General features: G+C 33.0%; 1 protein-coding gene across 1 annotated transcript; it reads left to right on the forward strand.

Annotated features, from left to right (window-relative positions):
• The first annotated feature begins 3,701 nt into the window (after positions 1-3,701).
• LOC114739607 (disease resistance protein At4g27190-like) lies at positions 3,702-9,572 on the forward strand. The gene is made up of 3 exons (XM_028927685.1): positions 3,702-6,530; positions 8,466-8,717; positions 8,832-9,572. Exons 1-3 carry the CDS (start codon positions 3,702-3,704, stop codon positions 9,570-9,572), a joined length of 3,822 nt encoding a protein of 1,273 aa, XP_028783518.1.
• The last annotated feature ends 11,335 nt before the right edge of the window (positions 9,573-20,907 follow it).

The raw sequence follows: 20,907 nt of genomic DNA on the forward strand, positions 1-20,907 counted from the left end.
AATTGTTTTTTCTCCCAAAAAAAAAAAAAATAGAAGTCCTCTGGTTTGAACAAAGCCTGTTGTTGTGCATTGTGATCAATCTCGTATACAAATCTCAAAAAAAAAAAAAACAGAGAGAGAGAGTCTTTTCCTTAGAGATTTTGGAAGTGTCTGCTTCATATTCAAGGGATCTGAAAGTTGTGCTGATCAATAGTGTTGCTGGTAAATTCTGCCTCTTGATAGTTATAAGTTTTTAGATAAAATAACTAAAATAATTAATAATAAATGCTATGAATTAAAACAACTTAATCTGTTTCTTCTCGATTACAGAACTTCCTCATACCTCAAGCTAGAAAGGACAACCACAGCTCGCCTCTCATCCACTTTGGGTAAGGTATGCGTATGTGATAATTAATTACTCTTAATCAGATCCCTTTGATTTTTGCTTATCAAGTATTCATAGTTTTATTTTATATTAATAAGATTTTTGTAATTTCTTTTTACCATAATCTTATAGTTTTACATGCAGTGTTTTTAATCTACTATGAGGACATGATGAAAAGGTAAATTAAAAAACTCCAAGGACATGATTAAAATAAGATGAAATTCTAATAACATGATAAAAAGGAAAAAAAACGGTTACTTTGTAACTTGTGAAATTATACAAACTTGTAATTAGTTTTTTTTAATAAATATATACTTCCTTTTTATTATTTCCCTTAGTATTGCTTTTATTGTTGCTGTTTCTATAGATATAGATGTCACTTCTTATCATCTTTATTGCAAGTCATCTCCTTCGGCTATAGTCTTTGTGGTTATGGAGTTTCTCACTGGGTCGTAAGTTACAATATAATATATTCATTTAGACTATTCATGTATGAGTTGAAGTATGGTGAAAAGTTTTTAATTAATTGCTCTTACACTTTTATTTTATATCTTTTCTTTATTAAAATTTTATAATCTTATTTCTCTAATTTTTTAAATCAAACTCGTTAAATTTTTTTCTCCTCTCACATTTCTCCCATACTAGACATAGGGTAAATATGACCATGAGAGACGGAAGGATTAAATTTAGGCCTAACTAAATATGGTAATATGAGTTGGGTCAGCGGGTCTAATCTGCCAACTAGCCGAAGATACAGGTTTATGTTTGCAAAACAGGAGCCTGTTTTAACGTACACTTTTTTAATCTACCTTCGGCAACCCATGGATTGGCTTCCTTTTTTATTTAAATAAAATTTTATATTAAATTTTATAAAAAAATTTCCTATCTTGTAATTAATTTGAATGTAGTCCAATTTTATGTTAGCAACTATATCTTTGATTTCTCATTTTCTTTACTGATTTATCATGTTTATATTAATATTATAATTATGTAAAATTGTGATGACAAAAGAATAAATATATAAAATAGATTATATGTTTATACTTATAAGTTTTGGAGTTAGTTTAACTACATAGCTTCCGGGAAAGAACAACTTAAATTTAGCCTATAAAAAAGTTATAATTTAATTTTTAAAATTAAAATAGAATATTTTAAAATGTAAGAGAATTTTAAAAAAGGGCAGGTTCGTAGGTTTGGGTTGGCAAAAGTGTGGGTCTAATCCACACTTGGCAACCCGTGGCCCACCACGAGCCTCCCAGCAAACTTTGTGTTGGCCTTTTTTCCCACCTCGATCCTGATTTTATTTTGGATCAATTGTTTAGGCCTTATTGAAGCAGCAAATCATATGTTCTGGGGGGTTTAAGCCCCTTCGAAATGTTTGACTAATTCAGTGTGGGCTAATATGTTGGCCCAAAAGCAGTGTGGGCTGATAGTACAATTCTGGTTCCATTTCTTTCTTGCATGTCCATGTTTTCTGCTACCTAACAAGGGGAGGTAATACGAGTCAACCCGCGGGTTGCGGGTTGATCTGTGACGGGTTGAACCCATATGAATCAAGTTAGAAAGTGTTGTTTGAAGACAAGTTGGCTGAACAAGGTGGGTTGGCCCGCGAACCCGCCAACAATTATTGTACTTTTTTAAAATTTTTTTTAATCTTTTAATATTTTTTTATTCAATATCCAAAAAAAATAAAGATATCTTTATTTTTTGTTAAAATATTCAATTTAAAGTATCAAATAAATTATATAGGTATTTTTTTAGATAGGATATAATATATAATAATATAGTTATAATAATTTTAAAAATTTTTAAAAATAAAAAAAATTTGGAGGTCAACTCGCGGGTTGCGGACCTGGCTGTGCGGGTTCAAAAGATTTATTTAAGGCTGGTTGACAAGTTGGACCTGTGGGTTTAACCTATATTGCCAGCTTTACTCATTCATTGGAGACCAAAAAAAACGAGAGGGAGAATTAGAGAGAAAGACCAATAGGGAATGATATTTAAGGGAGAGGACCATAAAAATTAAAATTATTTAAAAGGACCAAATATTCAAATATAAATTTAAAAATACTACATTAGTTCTATTCAAGCCTCCTACATTTTCTCCTATATTTTGTCCTGTATTTTATTTCAAAACAAATGTGAATTAATAAATTTCACTAAATTAAACATGGTTTCTCTCAAATTTTCTTTCCTCTAGCGGGCTTTGTCTCATATCCTTCTTTAGTTGCCTCCGGCTACTCTCGTTATCAAACAATTGAGACTTAGGATCGGCTAGCTTGTTCTTGTTTTGGCATGCTTGAAGACGTTTGGCTCTCCATTAAAAAAAAACTCAAACATCGTTCAATCATGTAAAAATTAAGGTTCTATTTTCTTTATCAAAAGTTAAAATTTTCTTTATAAAACCATCACAGACTTTCATTGAAAATAAAAGTTATATAATTTTATTAAAATTTAGATTATTGTATAATTTATTATATAAATAAATTTAAAAATTTAAAGAAAATGATTTCATTAAATTTCTTAACACTACATGTATTTTTTATTTTAAAATCTGATATAAATCTCTTATAAAATAAAAAATATAAGTAATAAAAATTTTCTTTGGATTTTTTAAAACCATGTATATAATAAATTAGATAATAATCTAAATTTTATTAAATTTTAATAAAATTATATCATTTTTGTTTTCAATTTTAAAAATAAATTAATTTTTATAAGGAAAATAAAAATTTAATTTTTACATAAATAAACAATGTTTGCATATTTTTTTAAATTGATTTAACGTAGGTTGAAAACTTTGAGAGAAATCAGGTTTAATTTAGTAAAATTTGTTGATTCGCATTAGTTTCAAAATAAATTGTAGGAGGGAATATAGGAGAAAACGTAGAAGGTTTGGATAGGGACAATGTGATATTTTTAAGTAGGAGGTTTGGATAGGGACAATGTGATATTTTTAAATTTATGTTTCAATATTTGGTCCTTATAAACAATTTTAATTTTTATGGTCCTCTACCATAAATATCACTCGCTATTGGTCTTTTTCTCTAATTACAAGGAGGAAAAGAAAATCCCATGATGCCTTTCTTTGTTGTTTTTCTGGGCCGATCATGTATACAATTCAAAGCAAGTTGGAAACGATGAGCAAGAAGAGATGGAAGCAGAGACACAAATACTACTGATCATACTGCGTTTTATTAGTTAAAGTTGAGCAATTGTATACGTAGATGTGCGTCGTTTGGGTATGCGCCCCTATTTTATTTAAGGGGGTGGGATACTCGTGACTTCTATTTATTTTAGGACTAAATTTCTTAACATTTTATTCAGGAAGAAAAGAATGGAAGTTCTCACTGCTATTGCTGGAAAAATAGCAGAGTTAACTGTGATACCCATTGGTAGGCAAGTGGGATATTTATTATCTTACAAAGGAAATTACAAGGAGCTGGAGGATAAAATTGAGGAGTTGAGGTCAACAAAACTTCGCATAGAGCATCGTGTTGACGAAGAAAGAAGGAATGGAAAAGAGATTGAAGTTGATGTAGTAAGTTGGCAAGAAAGAGTTGATGAGACCTTGAAAGAAGTCGAGAAGCTTCGTGAAGATCAAACTCATACTAGTGTACGGTGTTGGAAATTGTCTTTTCCTAATTTGATATCACGACATCAAGTTGGTAGAAAAGCAAAGAAAATGACATTCACCATTGCTGAACTGAAGGAAAAGGGGACGTTTGATCGTGGAATTGGGCATGTTCCTGCTCCTGGCAAAGGAAGCTTAATTTTTGCTACTCCAGGCAATGAAAAGCTTGACTCAAGAAACTCAGTGAAGGAGCAGGTTATTTTGGCTCTAACCGATCCAAAAGTAAGCAAAGTTGGAATTTATGGGTGGGGTGGAGTGGGGAAGACCACTCTGGCTAAAGAAGTTGCCAAACATGTTAAGGATGACAGGCTGTTTGATGTGGTGGCTATGGCAACTGTATCCCAAACTTTGGATGTTGAAAGAGTTCAAGATGAGATTGCATATCAATTAGGCTTCCACTTGGATGAGAAGACCTCCATTGGAAGAGCTGACCGTCTCTGTGCAAGGATCAAAATGGAGAAAAATATCCTTATCATACTCGATGACTTGTGGGAGAAAATTGATTTGGGCAAGTTGGGAATTCCCTCTGAGCAAGATCTTAAGGGTGAAAAACTTTCATTGACTTCTAAACGTTCAGATATGCCACAGAAGAATGAGACTTATCAGGGTTCCAAATTATTGCTGACTTCTAGACGTTTAGATATTTTACGGAAGAATGAGACTCAAAAGAACTTTTTTGTTGAGGCACTGAATAATACTGAATCATGGAGTTTGTTTGAAGATATGGTTGGTGATACTATTAAAGATGGTGAATTGAAGGAGATAGCAACTCAAGTGGTTGAAAGATGTGCAGGTCTGCCTGTTATGATAGTCTCAATTGCAAAGTCATTAAAATATAACAAGAATATTCATTATTGGAAAGATGCCTTGAACAACTTAAAGAGAGTTGATAAAGGGGACATGTATGGGACTGTTTTTTCAGCTTTTGAATTTACTTACAATCGATTGGAAGATGATGGAGTGAAGAAAGTATTCTTGCTTTGTGGTGTACATGGACCATCCGTGTCAGTTAGTGACTTGTTGAAATATGTAATCGGTTTGGGTGTTTTGAAGAACATAGATACCCTTGAAGAGGCAAGAAACCGACTACATAAAATAATTGATGACTTGAAGGCATCTTGTTTGTTACTTGAGGATGATGCAAGTGAGACCAATGTGATTAAAATGCATGACCTTGTTAGCGAAGTAGCTGTTTCAATTGCTTATAAGAATGAACATGTTTTTGTGCTGAGAAATGACAGGATGCAAGATTGGCCAAGCAAGGGATTTCTTGAAAGGTGTACTCAAATAATCTTAGAAAATTATTTTATCCAAGAGCTTCCTCAAAAGTTAGAGTGCCCTAATTTGAAGTTTTTTCACTTACAATGCACTGATAATTGCACTCTGGAAATTCCAGACTCCTTTTTTGAGGGAATGAGGAGCCTTGAAGCATTAAATTTGACAGGCTTGGTGATGTCTTCACTGCCTATATCTCTTCTTTCCTTGACCAAACTTAAAACATTATGTTTGGATCAATGCACTCTAAAACATATGGCCGGAATAGGTGACTTGATAAATTTAGAAGTTCTTAGTCTCATTTATTCATTCATAAAGGAGTTGCCCAGTGAAATGGGACAATTGACTCACATAAAAATGTTGGATTTGACAAATTCTAGAATTGAGACCATCCCACCCAATATTTTGTCTAAGTTGACTAAAATAGAGGAACTCTATATGGGCAACGCCTCAATTAAGTGGGAGGAGGAAAGTTCAACTAAACAAAAAAGTGCTAGTCTTGTTGAGCTTAGGTGTTTGACAAGTTTGACAGCTTTAGAAATTCAAATTCGTGAATTTTGGATGTTGTCGAGGGACATGATATTTGACAAGTTGGAGAGATATAAGGTTGTCATTGGAGATAAATGGGAATGGTCAAGCAACAAAAGGATCTCAAGGTTGCTAAAGCTAAAGCTTGACACTAGCATTCATTTAGAACATGGAATTAAAGCATTGATTAAACGAGCAGAAGATTTGTACCTAGATGAAGTCAAAGGAATTTCGGATGTGCTTTTTAATTTGAATGGCGAAGGATTTCCTCTACTAAAGCATCTCCATATCCAAAATAATGGCCAACTTCAACATATTATCAACACAACAAAGAGGGATGAAACTCATGTTTTATTTCCAGAATTGGAGACGTTGATAGTTCACAATCTCAAAAACTTAATGAAGATATGTCATGGCCCACTTCCTGTTAATTCCTTTGGCAAAGTAACAGTCATCAAAGTTCAAAGTTGTGATCAACTGACATTTCTCCTCTCTGTTATAATGGTGAAAGCACTTTCTCAACTTATTGAGCTCCAAGTTTCGAAATGTAGTTCAATGAAGAGGATTGTGTTAATTGAAAATGAAGATGGTGGAATAACTAGTGATAACAAGATTGAGTTTCATTCACTACACTCTTTGAGTCTCTGTCATTTACCAGTCATTCATAATTTCTGCTCAGAGGACTTGACATCTTTTATGACAGCGACATCATTGTTTGATGGCATTAAGGTATTTTTTTTATTTGTTTTATGATTCTCTTATTTGCAATTTAAAAATAAAATGACTGAATCATAAGTGAGTACTATCACAATTATCATGCATGGTAATTTTGAAACGAACTTGAATGTGTGTGTACATAAATCTAAAAGTAGAATGTCAGATTATTGATATTTTTTGGATAAACTATATTTTATAAAATGACTAATGAGGTGCAATGTATAAATTTTTAATCATATAAATTACTCATCGTTTCATTGAATTTATCAACATCTGTTGTGATGCTCACAAAATTTTATTGTGTATATTTTTAGAGAAAACCAAAATTTTGTCCCACAAATTTGTTTTATTGCATGTTTCTTCTAAAACCATTGACGGGTGACCAGCTTGTTAGTACTAGAAGTCTAGAACCAGTGAGGCATTAAAAAATTATTATCAACATTTTAATAATTATTAACTTAACTATGATTATATCTTTTATGAAATAAATATGATTATTTTAATAATATTTTCCTGTAACAATTTACAAGTCCATCTCCGTTATTTACAAGCAATACGTTATTTACAGCTTATGTCTTAATTTGGCCGCTTCTTTTTCTGCAATTTATATCTTTAAATTACAATTCTTTGGTTGTTTACATTTTTTATTTTTATTTTCAAAGAAAGCTTCTTAATATGTTGGGCTATTTAATTTAGATTTATAATGTTTTAACTAGTGTCACAGTAATAAACTAATACTCTTTGACCCCAAAAAAAAAAAAAAACTAATACTCAAGCGTTGTCTTGGCCGACATGCATGATCTGAAGCTTGTTTAACAAATCCATTTTCCTACTTGTTTAAATGATACTCCCTCCGCCCCCTTTTCATAAAAAACAATTTCTTTCATAATATTATTTTTAAATATAAAAACAAGTTATTTTTGTCCAAAATTTTAAATAGGTCTTTTCACTTTTACCCTTATTAAATGTATGCCGCTTATTGTAAAAAACTTTCACTAATTATCTCTCATATATATTCTTTACAAATAAAGATATAATTAGAAAAATATGCATATATCTTACACATTTCTTGTTTTTAACTAAATTTAATTAACATTTTAAACTACGTAATTTTAGTAGTTGTTTCTTATAATAAACGACTTATAGAGTAATTTTGTAAAAATGCATTTACTTATAAAACATATTTATATTATACCGCATTTTAAAATTAATTTCTACAGAGTGCAAATTTTTCAATTCCAAACAGTCAACTTGCAACATTGGAAAAACCTATAAAAGTACACATTTTAAAGATTTTGCAAGAAATTTATGCGGTAGAAATAGCAAACAGTCATAAATTTTAAAGAAATAATTTGTAGAATAGGGGATAAAAGTTTTAAATAAATTTGTAAAATTTGAATATGAAAAAAAATAGGTTGGATGATGAACTACAAAGTTTTATCTTTAAATAGCAGATGTAGACTTGAAAATTATTATAGAGAAATATATTCAAATAAAAGTATTTTAATAAAATATTATTGAAATATTAATAATTTGTAATATGGTACTGGTGATAACAGTCCGATTGGTCTTCCAATCAACAGCTAAAGGTACGGCTAAGATGGACAAATTAGAAATTTTACAAGTCATAAAAATGATACTCAAATTCTCTTAGACTTATTTATAATTTATTAGATTCACGATACCAAATTATCAATGTCTTAGTTTGGATAAATTATCATCTTTCCATTTTTTTATAGAATAATAATAAAAAAAGTTGAAAATTACGAAATTTCAAATCAAATTTGGTAACAACACTTTATTTGATGCTGACAATATTAAACTTGTAAATAAAAATAAATTTTGGTTAACATTTCTTATTTGAAATTTAGTAGTTTTTAGTTTTTTTTGGTCATTTTTCCTTTTTTCATATTTACCAAGTTGAAAATAACAAATTTTTTTTCACAGGTTAGTTTTTCTAGTTTGGAGACCCTGAAGTTGAGTTCAATCAAAATGGAAAAAATTTGGGATGATGATGACCTTTCTGCAGTGAATTGCGTTCACAATTTGGCTAACTTGATAGTTGAGGATTGCAGAGGCCTCAAGTATCTATTCTCATCTTCTGTGATTGGAAGTCTTTTAAAACTTAAACACCTTGAAATAAGCAAATGTGAGATGATGGAGGAGATCATTGCTCCGAGCGGCATTATTTCACAAGAGGTATTACGATTAGACTTGAAATAAATGTTAAGTACATAACATCAAACATTTGCCCTTGTGTGGTTCCGTTCAATATCATTCAGATATGATGTTAAATCGTGCTTTGTATCACAGGTCGGGTTCTCAAAATTGGAGACGATGGTAGTCAAAGACATGGAGAGCTTGAAGAAAGTATGGCACTTTCAATTTGAAAGGTTAAAGAGTTTGGAGGTGAGCAATTGTGGGAAACTTGCGAATATTTTCCCATCTGGTATGCAGGGAACGTTTGGAAGCCTTGAGACATTGAATGTCAGCAATTGTGGTTCAGTGGAAGAGATATTCGAACTAAGTGTCAAAGAAATCCGTAAGGAAGACGAAATCATGACACAAGTCTCACAATTGAAGAAACTCCATCTGTTTTACTTGCCAAAGCTGAAGCAGATTTGGAATAGAGATGCTGAAGCAAACCTCCGTTTCCATAATTTGCAACTTGTGTGTGTTGAAGACTGTGAGACCATGGAATACCTCTTTCCACTCTCCATTGCAATGCAAGCTACTCGACTTGAACGTATTACCATAAAGTATGCAGGGAGGATGAAAGTAATTGTTTCAGGCAAAGAAGGCCTCATGGACAGTCCTATTAAATTTGAGTTTAACCACTTGACCTCATTGGTGCTTTGGAATTTATATGAACTGGAGGGATTTTTTGCTGGAAATCATGGTGTACTATGTCCAGTATTAAGGGAATTAGATGTCCGCCTTTGTGTGAAATTGAAGCTCTTCAAGACTCAAAGTACAAGTGGCCAAGAAAGACTTTTTGATAGTGAACTCCACATCTCAATGCAGCAGTCTCTTTTCACATTTGAAGAGGTATAACAATAATTGTAGGAAAAAAAAAACTTAATTTATTTAGACACCATAAATATATCTCAATGCATGCCTCGTTTCATAATAATTTTTTGTATTTTGCCAAAAAAAAAACATAGTCATCTTTGATTTTTTTGCTATGTATCACTTAATTGCTTCCTGCTTCACTATTTTATTTCTTTTATGTTGCTGTGTACAAAATAGTTGATCAACGATTTCTATCTATGCTGTACATAGGTGATTTGCAACTTGGAGAGATTGGCGCTAAATAGTGAGGATGCAAGCATGATATTACGAGGGCAATTTTCATGGGAACACTTCAGCAAACTCAAATTTCTTTATTTGGTAAATTGTGATGATGACCATGTTAGTTTTCCGTATTGGTTTCTCCAAAACATCACCACTCTCGATAGGCTACTTGTTGAATGGAGTTCTTTCAAGGAGATATTTCGAGAAGAAATTCCTATAGATCACAAAGGAAAATTTAAAACAGGAGCACGACTTAAAGTTTTGACACTCAATAATTTACATGAACTACAGCATATATGTAAAGAAGGATTTCAAATAGACCCAGTTCTTGAGGTTCTTGAAATCTTATATGTGGGTCAATGTTCCAAATTGAAACACTTAGTGCCGTCCTCCGTAACTTTTAGTCAGTTGACATATTTGGAAGTGGAAAATTGCAATGGATTGATTTACTTGATTACCTCATCAACCGCAAGAAGTCTGGTCAAATTATCAACAATGACAATAAAGAACTGCAATTCACTTGAGCAAATTGTGGCGGCAGAAGAGAAGGAGGGGTCTCAAGATGAAACTGCATTGAGCAGCTTACAAATTTTGGAGCTTGAGTGTCTGCCAATGATCAAAAGGTTCTGCTCTAGTAATTGTGTGCTGAACCTTCCATTGTTGGTGAATGTTGTTGTTAAGCAATGCCCAAGAATGAGGGTCTTCTCTGAGGGAGACACAAGCACCCCAATGCTTCATGAGATACTGTCAAAGGAAGAAGATGAAAAGATGTATTGGGAAGGTGACATAAACAGAACAGTAAACAAGATGTTTGTGGATATGGTACGTTTTGAATTTGACTAGAAAATTTCTGATAGACAAGAGGAAGAAGATCATTCTCTACATATAATTACAAACTTTTTCTGACTTACAATGGCAAAATTTTATGGACAAACATTTAAAAAAGCCTTCTGTTTAGTTTGCTTTATTTATGCCTTTATTTCTTTCTACTGACCCTGCACCTCAATTTTTGCAGGTGGCATTCCATAATTATAAGCATTTAGAGCTGTCTCAGTTTGCTGAGTTAAGAGGATTGTGGTACAACCATGTTCAACCTGGAGTGTTTGATAATTTGAGAACTTTATTAGTACATAAATGTGACTTTTTATCCGATGTGCTGCTGCCTTTAAATTTGGTGCAAGCGCTATCCAACTTAGAAGAGCTTCAAGTAAGTGAATGTGATTCATTGGAAGCTGTGTTTGATTTAACCAACATGGATCGAAAGGAAGTCTTTGTTAAGGAGACCATTCCACTGAAGAGAATAACTCTCTCTAGTCTACCTAAGCTCAAACACATATGGAAACAGAACTTCCAAGAAACTGTCAGTTTTAGAGAAACAACAGAAGGTCATATCCAGCGCCACCGTCCAGCATGTTCCGTTCAACAGGTATGATAAAAGACTTGCTGCTTAACTATAGTTTGCGTTATGTTTTGAACATATGTAGCATAGGTTTAATATTTATTTCTATCATATTTACTCAATAAAAAAAAGGCAGATTCAGAGGATCCAATAAAAATATGATAATATAGCGTTAGCCACAAGGATTTGGTGTGTGTGTGTGTGTGAGAAATAATAATTGTACGTTTTTTCTAGTGCTGAATTCATTGCCTCGTTTCGTAGCCTTGGTGCCTTCTAAGTTCTTCCTAGCCTTAATGCTTCTGTATGCAGTATATATGCTTTTGTTTTTTTTTCCATATTGTATTTATAAATATTCTGTTTTGATTCATGTGAGATGGAAAAAAAGTAAAAAATATTGCTCAAATTTTATTTAAGACACGCATATCAAATAAAAACTTTCATTTGTTTTAATTTGGCTAAACTATATGTTTCTCCTTTATGTTTACATTAGGTTTTTTTTGGTCTCTTAAGTTTATAAAATGCATTTGTAGTTCAACAATCTTAACGCCATTAGTTTTAGGATTAAGGTACAAATTTATTTTGAAGGTTTTCTTTCTGGTGAGTTTTTTTGTATTTAAATTTGTCTGAAAAGTTTAAAATTGTAGCAATATTACTACTTATAGTTAAAAATGTTAACGATCATATCACTATTTTAACGGTCAACGTTAATGTTGTAATAAAAAGGGGTAATATTTCTACTATTTGAAACTTTCAAGGCAAATTTATACCTAAAAAAACTTGTGAGTATCTCACAATCTTGAGTAAAAACTTGTAGGAAAATTTACACATTAACCCGTTATTTAATTTAACGGAAAATGCTGATCCATCAATAAATGTTGATCTATCAAACTTAAGTGAAGACTATAAAATTAAATGTTGACAGAACATACCTACATTTTAATATTTTTAATCTAATATTTTTATTTTGAAAACAATTAACATTTTTAAATTAAAATTAAAATAAAAATAAATGAGGCAAAAATATAATATTTTATGTTGAAAAACATAATATTTTTATGGTTTTTGGCCGGTTAATTTTAATTTAGATATAAAAATATTACTTTTTGACAATATACAATAATATTATATTAAAAACATTAAAATCCTGTCATTTCTGTTGGTGTTTAATTACGTAGTCATCGCTAAGTTTAATGAATCAACATTTTCCATTAAGTGAAACTAAAGATGTTAAGATTGAGGGATTAAAAATGCACTTTGTAAACTTAAGAGACTAAAATAAAACACGTTGAGAGGTTCTTTGAGGAATTGGTGTGTCCTTGGTGGCCAGATTAGGGAATGAAGCTGCAGATCACATGGCAGCTTGTGCTATGGGAGGTATGGTACCAAATGGATGGCTGAGTTGGCCACCATCCTCCTTGTTGACCTTTCTGCAGAAAGAACTCCGTGGTGCTGAACTGTCTTCCGTTGCTGATGTGGGAGAAAGAATAGGAATTGGTTGTGCTGCTGCTTTTTCCGTGTCTTGGCCGTTGCCTGCTGTGTGATTTTTCTTTGGTTGATTGTGTTGGTTTTGTTTTTTGGTTGATGTGTTGCTTTGCTTTATTCTTTTCTTTTCTGTCTTGTTAGTTTCTTTTGGTGTTTGTAAGCCTTTTTACTTGATTCTGAAATAAAAATATAGCACTATTCAGCTAAAAAAAAAAAAAGAATAAAACATGGTATAAATATAAAACGCCAAACATATACTTTAGCCACTAATTTTTAAAGACTTCCTAGACAATCGGAACCTTTTTTTTTTTCCGCCAGAATACTTAAAGCTTGCTAAACAGGGAGATTTATAAATCATAACAATCTTGCTGCGCGTTGTTGTACATATTTTAAGATTTAAAGATTTAACTTCTTGATTCATCATTCGCAGGTCAAGTTAGTATTACTGAATTATCATAATTGGTCATGTTTCATGACATATCATGTCTGTGTTTGACTTGCCTTATTCCAATAAATGGCAGGTACGTTTCCCCAGTTTGCAGCTTGTGTGTGTTGAAGACTGTGAGACCATGGAATACCTTTTTCCACTCTCTATTGCAATGCAAGCTACTCGACTTGAACGCATTACCATAAAGAATGCAGGGAAGATGAAAGTAATTGTTTCAGGCAAAGAAGGCCTCATTGACAGTCCTATTAAATTTGAGTTTAATCGCTTGACCTCATTGGTGCTTTGGGTTTTATATGAACTGGAGGGATTTTTTGCTGGAAATCACAGTGTACTATGTCCATTATTGAGGGAATTAGACGTCTGCTATTGTGTGAAATTGAAGCTCTTCAAGACTCAAAGTACAAGCAGCCAAGAAAGACTTTTTGATAGTAAACTCCACATCTCAATACCGCAGTCTCTTTTCACACTCGAAGAGGTATAGCAATAATTATAGGAAAAAAAATCTTAATTTGTTCAGACACCATAAATGTATCTCAATGCATGCCTCGTTTCATAATAATTTTCTATATTGTGCAAAAAAAAAAAAAAATCAGGCTTGATTATTTATGCTATTCATCACTTTCTTCCTGCCTCATTATTTTATTTCTTTTATGCTGCTGTGTACAAAATAGTTTATCAACGCTTTCTATCTATGCTGTACATAGGTGATTTGCAACTTAGAGAGATTGGCGCTAAATAGTGAGGATGCAAGCATGATATCACGAGGGCAATTTTCAGGGGAACACTTCAGCAAACTCAAATTTCTTTGTTTGATAAATTTTGTTGATGACCATGTCATTTTTCCGCATTGGTTTCTCCAAAACATCACCACTCTCGATAGGCTACTTGTTGAATGGAGTTCTTTCAAGGAGATATTTCGAGAAGAAATTCCTATAGATCACAAAGGAAAATTTAAAACAGGAGCACGACTTAAAGTTTTGACACTCAATAATTTACATGAACTCCAGCATATATGTAAAGAAGGATTTCAAATAGACCCAGTTCTTGAGGTACTTGAAACCTTAGATGTGGATCAATGTTCCAAATTGAAACACTTAGTGCCTTCCTCGGTAACTTTTAGTCAGTTGACAAATTTGGAAGTGGAAAATTGCAATGGATTGATTCACTTGATTACCTCATCAACCGCAAGAAGTCTGGCCAAATTATCGATATTGAAAATAAAGAATTGCAATTCACTTGAGCAAATTGTGGCTGTAGAAGAGAAGGAGGGGTCTGAAGATGAAATTGCATTCAGCTGCTTACAAATTTTGGAGCTTGAGTGTCTGCCAATGATCAAAAGGTTTTGCTTCTCCAATTACTTCTTAAAATTTCCGTTGTTAAAAGAAGTGGTCATTGAGCAATGCCCAAGAATGAACACCTTCTCAGCTGGGAGAGACACAAGCACACCACAGCTTCGAAATATATCATCAAAAGAAGAAGATGGAAACGTGTATTGGGAAGGTGATCTAAATAAGACAATAAACAAGATGTTTACGGACAAGGTATGTTTTGATTTCACTGGAAAATCATTCTTTATTCCCCTGATATACGATGAGAAAATGGTATGAACAAATTGTCAGAAAAGCCAGTTGTTTATGTAAAACGAAAAATGATTGTGAAAATATCTTTAATTTTTATTGTAAATATTTATTTTCATGATTGTATAGCTTTTATTAGCCTTTATTATTCACTTCTCCTTTTGCTCGGCACATCCGTTTGGATATATCTTAACTTTTATATGAATTGAAAAATACAAATTTCTCATGTAATCCAGAATCACATATTGGTGCCATTGCCATAAAAGCTTTAACGAAATGAAGATGAGGCTGTGTTTAGGTTTGAGTTAGACATTTTTATCCTTTTTATTTCTGCTAACATGATAGTGAGTTAATACTTTGAATGAATAGTATTAATTTTATTAGCTGAAAGTAACAAAATTTCATTGTTTAATTTGTTTCGCTGCCCTTCTTGTCTTTTCCCTTACCTTTGTAATTATTTGCACAGGTGGCATTTAGTAGGTTCAGTCTTTTGGAATTTTCTGTATATCCAGAACTGAAAGAACTATGGTATGGCCAAGATGGGCCAAATATATTCCGTAATTTGAAGCATCTGGTGGTGCGAAAATGTACCTTCTTGTCCAACGTTATTTTTTCATCAAATTTACTGCGATTGATATATGCATTAGAGGAACTGGAAGTATCAGAGTGTGATTCATTAGAAGTGGTATTTGATGTAAATGCATTGGATGAGAATGCAAAAGAATCAAAGGAAGTTAGTCGGTTGAAGAAATTAACACTCTCGGGGCTTCCAAATTTGAAATGCATATGGAACAGAGAAGCAGGGGAAATAATCAGCTTTGAAAATTTACAGATGGTGAAAGTTGATAAATGCCAACACCTGAAATGTTTGTTTTCGGTCTCACTATGCCAAGATTTGAGGCGACTTGAACAGCTTCACATTGAGTCTTGTGGTGTTGAGGAAATTGTTTCACTTGAAGAAGGATTAGAGGAACTCAAGTTTGATTTTCCTCGGTTAACAATCTTGGAGCTATGGGATCTGACACATCTCACTAATTTTTATCCAAAAAGGTATACTCTAGAGTGTCCTTTGTTGGAATGGTTAAATGTTCGTGGATGCGAAGAATTGCAAATATTTGCATTTGACCATTTGAATTCCCATCCGCTTAGGGAGGGTGACAATGAGTCGCAAATTGAACAAGCTTTGTTTCATATTGAAAAGGTATGCATCCTTTTTTCTTTTTCTTTTTTTTTTGTATAATTTCTTCTATCTGTCTTTAATTACATTTTTTCTCCAGAGAAAAAGATGCATGGTTGAGGAAAACTATAATTATGTATGTGGTTTGTAAAAGTATAAAAAATATTTTATGTTATCTTATTAGTAGACTATATGATAAAAGAAACAAATTATATTTTCTCTTTTTTAGGTGTCTCAAAATTTGGAGGAGTTGCCATTAAATGAAAAGGACACTACGAGGATATTGAATGGCAAATATGAGAAAAATCTCTTTCAGAGCATCAAAAGGCTTCGTTTGCAATATTTTCAGGGAACTCCATTAAAGTTTCTGAATGATTTAATCCAAATATTTGCAGCTATAAATACACTACAAGTGCGTTGCAGTTCTTTTGAAACACTCTTTCATTCAGAAGAAATTAATCATTGTTATATTGGAAGCCCCCACCCAAATTAAAACGTTGTTGCTATTTCAATTGGAGAAGCTTGAGCATATATGGAATAATGACGACTCAGCATCGCATCCCTTGGTTCAAAACCTTGAAAATATGTATATAGTGCAATGTTCTAGGTTAAGAAGATTGGCACCACCTTCGACATCTTTCGCAAGCTTAACCACCTTGGAAGTAAAGGATTGCAATGACTTGATGTACTTCATGACACCTTTCACGGCTAAAAGTCTCGTCCACCTCTCAAGCTTAACAGTTAGCAATTGTGGAATGCTAGAGGAGGTTGTGATGACTAACGAAGGAAGATCGGAAGAAGAAATCATATTTGAAAGCTTGTGGTATTTGGAACTAACTTGTCTATCAAGTTTCAAAAGCTTTTGCTCTGGGAAACACACCTTCATATTCCCCTCTTTGGTGATATTGAAAGTGATAGGATGCCCCAAAATGCAAAATTTCTCGTCTGGAATCATTATTGCCCCATTTCTAAAATCAGTGACAGTGGAAAATGGGAAAAGACGCTGGAAAGAAGACCTTAACACCACTATCCACCATTTGTTCAGAGAGGTATGTATGCTAAAAAATAAATTCTGAGATGATTGACACTCCTGTAATATCGTGTATGTGTCTCAACCTCCATTTGTAAAATCTAAAGAACTAAAGTTAGACAATATTTAGCTGCAGCAAAATATGATTGACTGAAAAAATATGTAAAACTTAAACACAGTCAAATGAAAACTTAAATATGGGTAAAAATATTGAATGTAAATGTGCGTTGCCGTCAAGATATAATATCTTGTGTGCCTACCTTAATCAGGCAACTCGAGAAGGAGACGAAGGGAACTATAAGGAATCTTCAAGTGATATTACCAAAAGCAGTCAAACTCATCAAATGAGTGCCAGTACTACCACAGCATCAAGCTCTGGGGAGCAAGTAGGACAATGGAAGCCTAATCAAATTGCAGACATTGGGAAGCAAGAAACACACAAACTTCCAAGTCAATCTTATAACAAAGAGCTGAATGAGCAAGCCTCGTCAGGTACTGAGAGGCCTTTGGCTCCGGTTACTCAAATTGCCTCCAGCCCTTCTACAAATCAAGAAAAAGGTATTGAGATTGCCTTGCACTCTGCTATTTGCCATAAATAATCACATGTTTCTTTGACTTTGGCCTTAATTTCTTTTACAGGTTTGAGTGTATTAGGTATTTATCACTATCACTATCCTTTGGTATATTTAATGACTGATTCCTTTTGTTCAGTAGAGTGCTCAGTGACACTTTGTTATCATATTCATTGGCTTGATTAATGTTTTTTTTTTTTTGTGAGATACTCCGCATTCTGATTTTTATAATCCGAAATCATCTAAAAATAATTGACAGTACTAGAAAACTTCTGAAGATGCCAAATCGTTTAGTTAAATGACCACCTTTAGTATTAGCCACAGAGAACATACATAAATAATTTCTTTCACATGTAAGAAAGAAGGAATTTATTAATTATTTTATCTACAACCTCATGCCATTCTACATTAAATTTCTCCCCAATCAGAGAGGAGCTTTGTTTAGGTTCCTTGAAACAAAGCTCTACGTTTTTTTTAATTAATTGATATTGATTCTAATATGCTATTACGGGAATTGAAAACTAATAGAAGAATCACAAGACTCAGAGACTCAATCTAGCAAGAATCTATTCAAGCAAGCTACAACTGTCAACAATAAAGAAAGTAATGTTTTTCTTTCTTCCTCTTCTTTTGGTTTTATTTTTCTTCGCAATGTTTAGATGTAAGATATTTTTTATTTTGTTAAAATGTTATATCATTCTATTTACTCTCAATTTTTTAAAACTAACAGGTTTAACTAAGGGGACTGAAGAGATGGGCGAGAACATTGAAAGGCCATTGGTTGAAGCTGCTAAAAGTGCTCTTAGGCCCACAGGAGTTTGTGATGCAGGTACTGATATTATTTTAGCATGTGACAGATTATCCAAATTGCTTCTAATAGGGTAATGCATGTCCATTATAGTACTAGGCTTATTAATTTTTTCTGACTTTCTTTTATGCAAATTGAAATATATTAGAGGAATTACAAGGCTCAAAAATTCGTCCACGTTAAAATTTGATCATCCGGACCACAAGACCTATACTGTAATTGAAATATCATCACTCTGCTTTGGTACATTCCATGACCTTCTTTCTTCTGCAGAAAGTTCAACCACACATTTTTATTGCACTGATCATATAGGCATAGTTCATTTGGAGAAATTATCCTTACTTGCTATCATGGGAAATAAAATCAACTACAGAAGAATCACTAACTTAAAATTTCCCATTTCTGAGAATTTTCTTAATCAGATCTTCACCACCATTGTTATCGCTCTTGTTAGAGGGAAGGAAATTATTTTTATTTTGTTAAAACCTCATGAAATAATTTGTATTATAGTATTAGTATTTTTTATTTATTCACTTCGTATTAAGACTCAACAGATATACATGCAATTTCACCAAAAGACCATTGGTTATAACTATTAGAGGAACCAATTTCTACTGCATTTCAGGATCCAATCCTTGTTGTAGTACTCATTTTCATAATTAATGTTTCTAACTTCTTATCATGTGAGAAATCGTTTGAAAATATCATGTGACTTGGAAATTTGGCATCCTATAACTTCGTCCACCCAGGCCTCATGTATGTCCTTGCTTTTTTTTTTTTTTAATTCTGTATTCTTTTGCCTAATTAACTACCATAACCTTATATCGTGCCAAATATACCAGAGAAAAAGCCTTCAAATGACTACTCGTCTTTTAAATTTTAGAAGCTTTTTTTTTCCCTTTACAATACCTTGCGTTATTTTGTTTGCTAAGCTTATTTGTTTGGCTTTTTGACTCCAGAGGTGAATGAGACTACCGAGAAACCCTTAACTCAAGCTGCGCAGGAAGGACAGAGACCAGCTGTAGTACAGGACATAGGTCCTAATACTGTTTTGATGGATCTTGATCTAATACTCTTGCTTAATTAATTCTTTATTTTGAATTTTTATCATGTTAACTGAAATTTGCTAGAAGAATCACAGGAGTAAAAAACTAGTTCTAGAAAAAATTTGTTCAACCTACCCAAAACTTTTGTGACTAGTGACAAAAAAAAAGTAACGGATTTATTTCTCTTCAGAAAGAAGTAATTTATTTTTATTTTGAAAAGAACTCTTTTCTCATAAATTTTTTGTTGTTGTTTTTTTAGCTGTTGGAACTCAAGAGATTGATGACACCATGGACAAATCCTTGATTCAAACTGACCAAGATGCAGAGAAACTTGCCACAACACAAAATACAGGTTCTTATCCTGTTTTGTATCTTTTTCTTTTTTGGGTATTATTCTTTGGATGAACTAACAAGTCTGTTATCATGTTAATAAAAATGTACCAGAAGAATTACATGATTCATATATTGAGACTCAAAAGATATGCGATACTATTCAGAAGTCTTCAATTGCAGCTGCTCAAAATGTTCCAAGCTCAACCATGATTCATGAAGCAGGTATTGATTTGCAAGCTCCGATCAATTTGAAATGAATTGAGAGGGAAAGAACTGCAATTTTCGCAGGACTTTTTCATTTTCTCAAAACTTGCCTCAAACTTTTTTTTCCCCCTCCTTGCTTGTTGATTCAGCTCTTGATCCATCACCTTCACAAGCTTCAGAACCTATGATTTCATCAATAGAGAAATCGAACATTTATAGAAGCTACAAGGGAATGATTGACATTCCTGAAAAACGCATGCCATATTTGGAGGCTGGCGTGAGGCGGCATCCTCAGGTGCTTGATTGGCTCAACACAAAGCGACGCAGAGTGTTTGCTTCCTCTTTCTTTTCCTTATTTGCTGAGGTGACTCATATCTTGAGGACCACTCGAAGAGTGGACTTGGCCGAAGATGATCGAAACTACATCAGAGAATGCTGCACAGCGTTGCAAGGGGTTGGCTTTGATGATTCCTGGATCAGTTACGTGCATGGCTGCATTGACGAATGTGAAGATGGAGAAGACCTCAAGAGGAAGGTTAAGGAGGCTGAAGATCATGCTTCAAATTTGAAAGCTCAGCTTGAGTCCATCAACAAGGAGTTATCTTCGGTGGAGGAATCCTTAGTGTTGTTGCGTAACAGGTCCAGTAGGCTGCATGATTTCATTGAGTCCTGAAGTTTGTGGATTCTCTTGGACATTTACTTGCTTTGACTTTTTCAGTATATATTTACTTATGTATATTCATTTATAGTTTGTCTAATGTACATTATAAGTAATGCGTCATGTTGGATCCAATGAACTTGATCGTTCTGCATGTTACTTGCAATATTGAAGGAACGTGATCATAAAGACGTTGTTCATGGTAGCATCAGTGACGTTGTTCTCTCTTGTGTTTTTGTTTCTGAGTTCCCCTCTTCAATGTAAACAAAACAGGATTTGTTTGTCTTCTGCTAGCGTCTTTTGGAGCAGAATGGATTCGTGTTTCATCAATACATTGATAAATGTGTTATCTACCATCTTA

The sequence above is a fragment of the Neltuma alba genome, unplaced genomic scaffold (assembly GCF_004799145.2).
Source record: "Neltuma alba isolate B1F8T4 unplaced genomic scaffold, ASM479914v2 tig00002863_pilon, whole genome shotgun sequence".
NCBI classification, from domain to species: Eukaryota; Viridiplantae; Streptophyta; class Magnoliopsida; order Fabales; family Fabaceae; genus Neltuma; species Neltuma alba.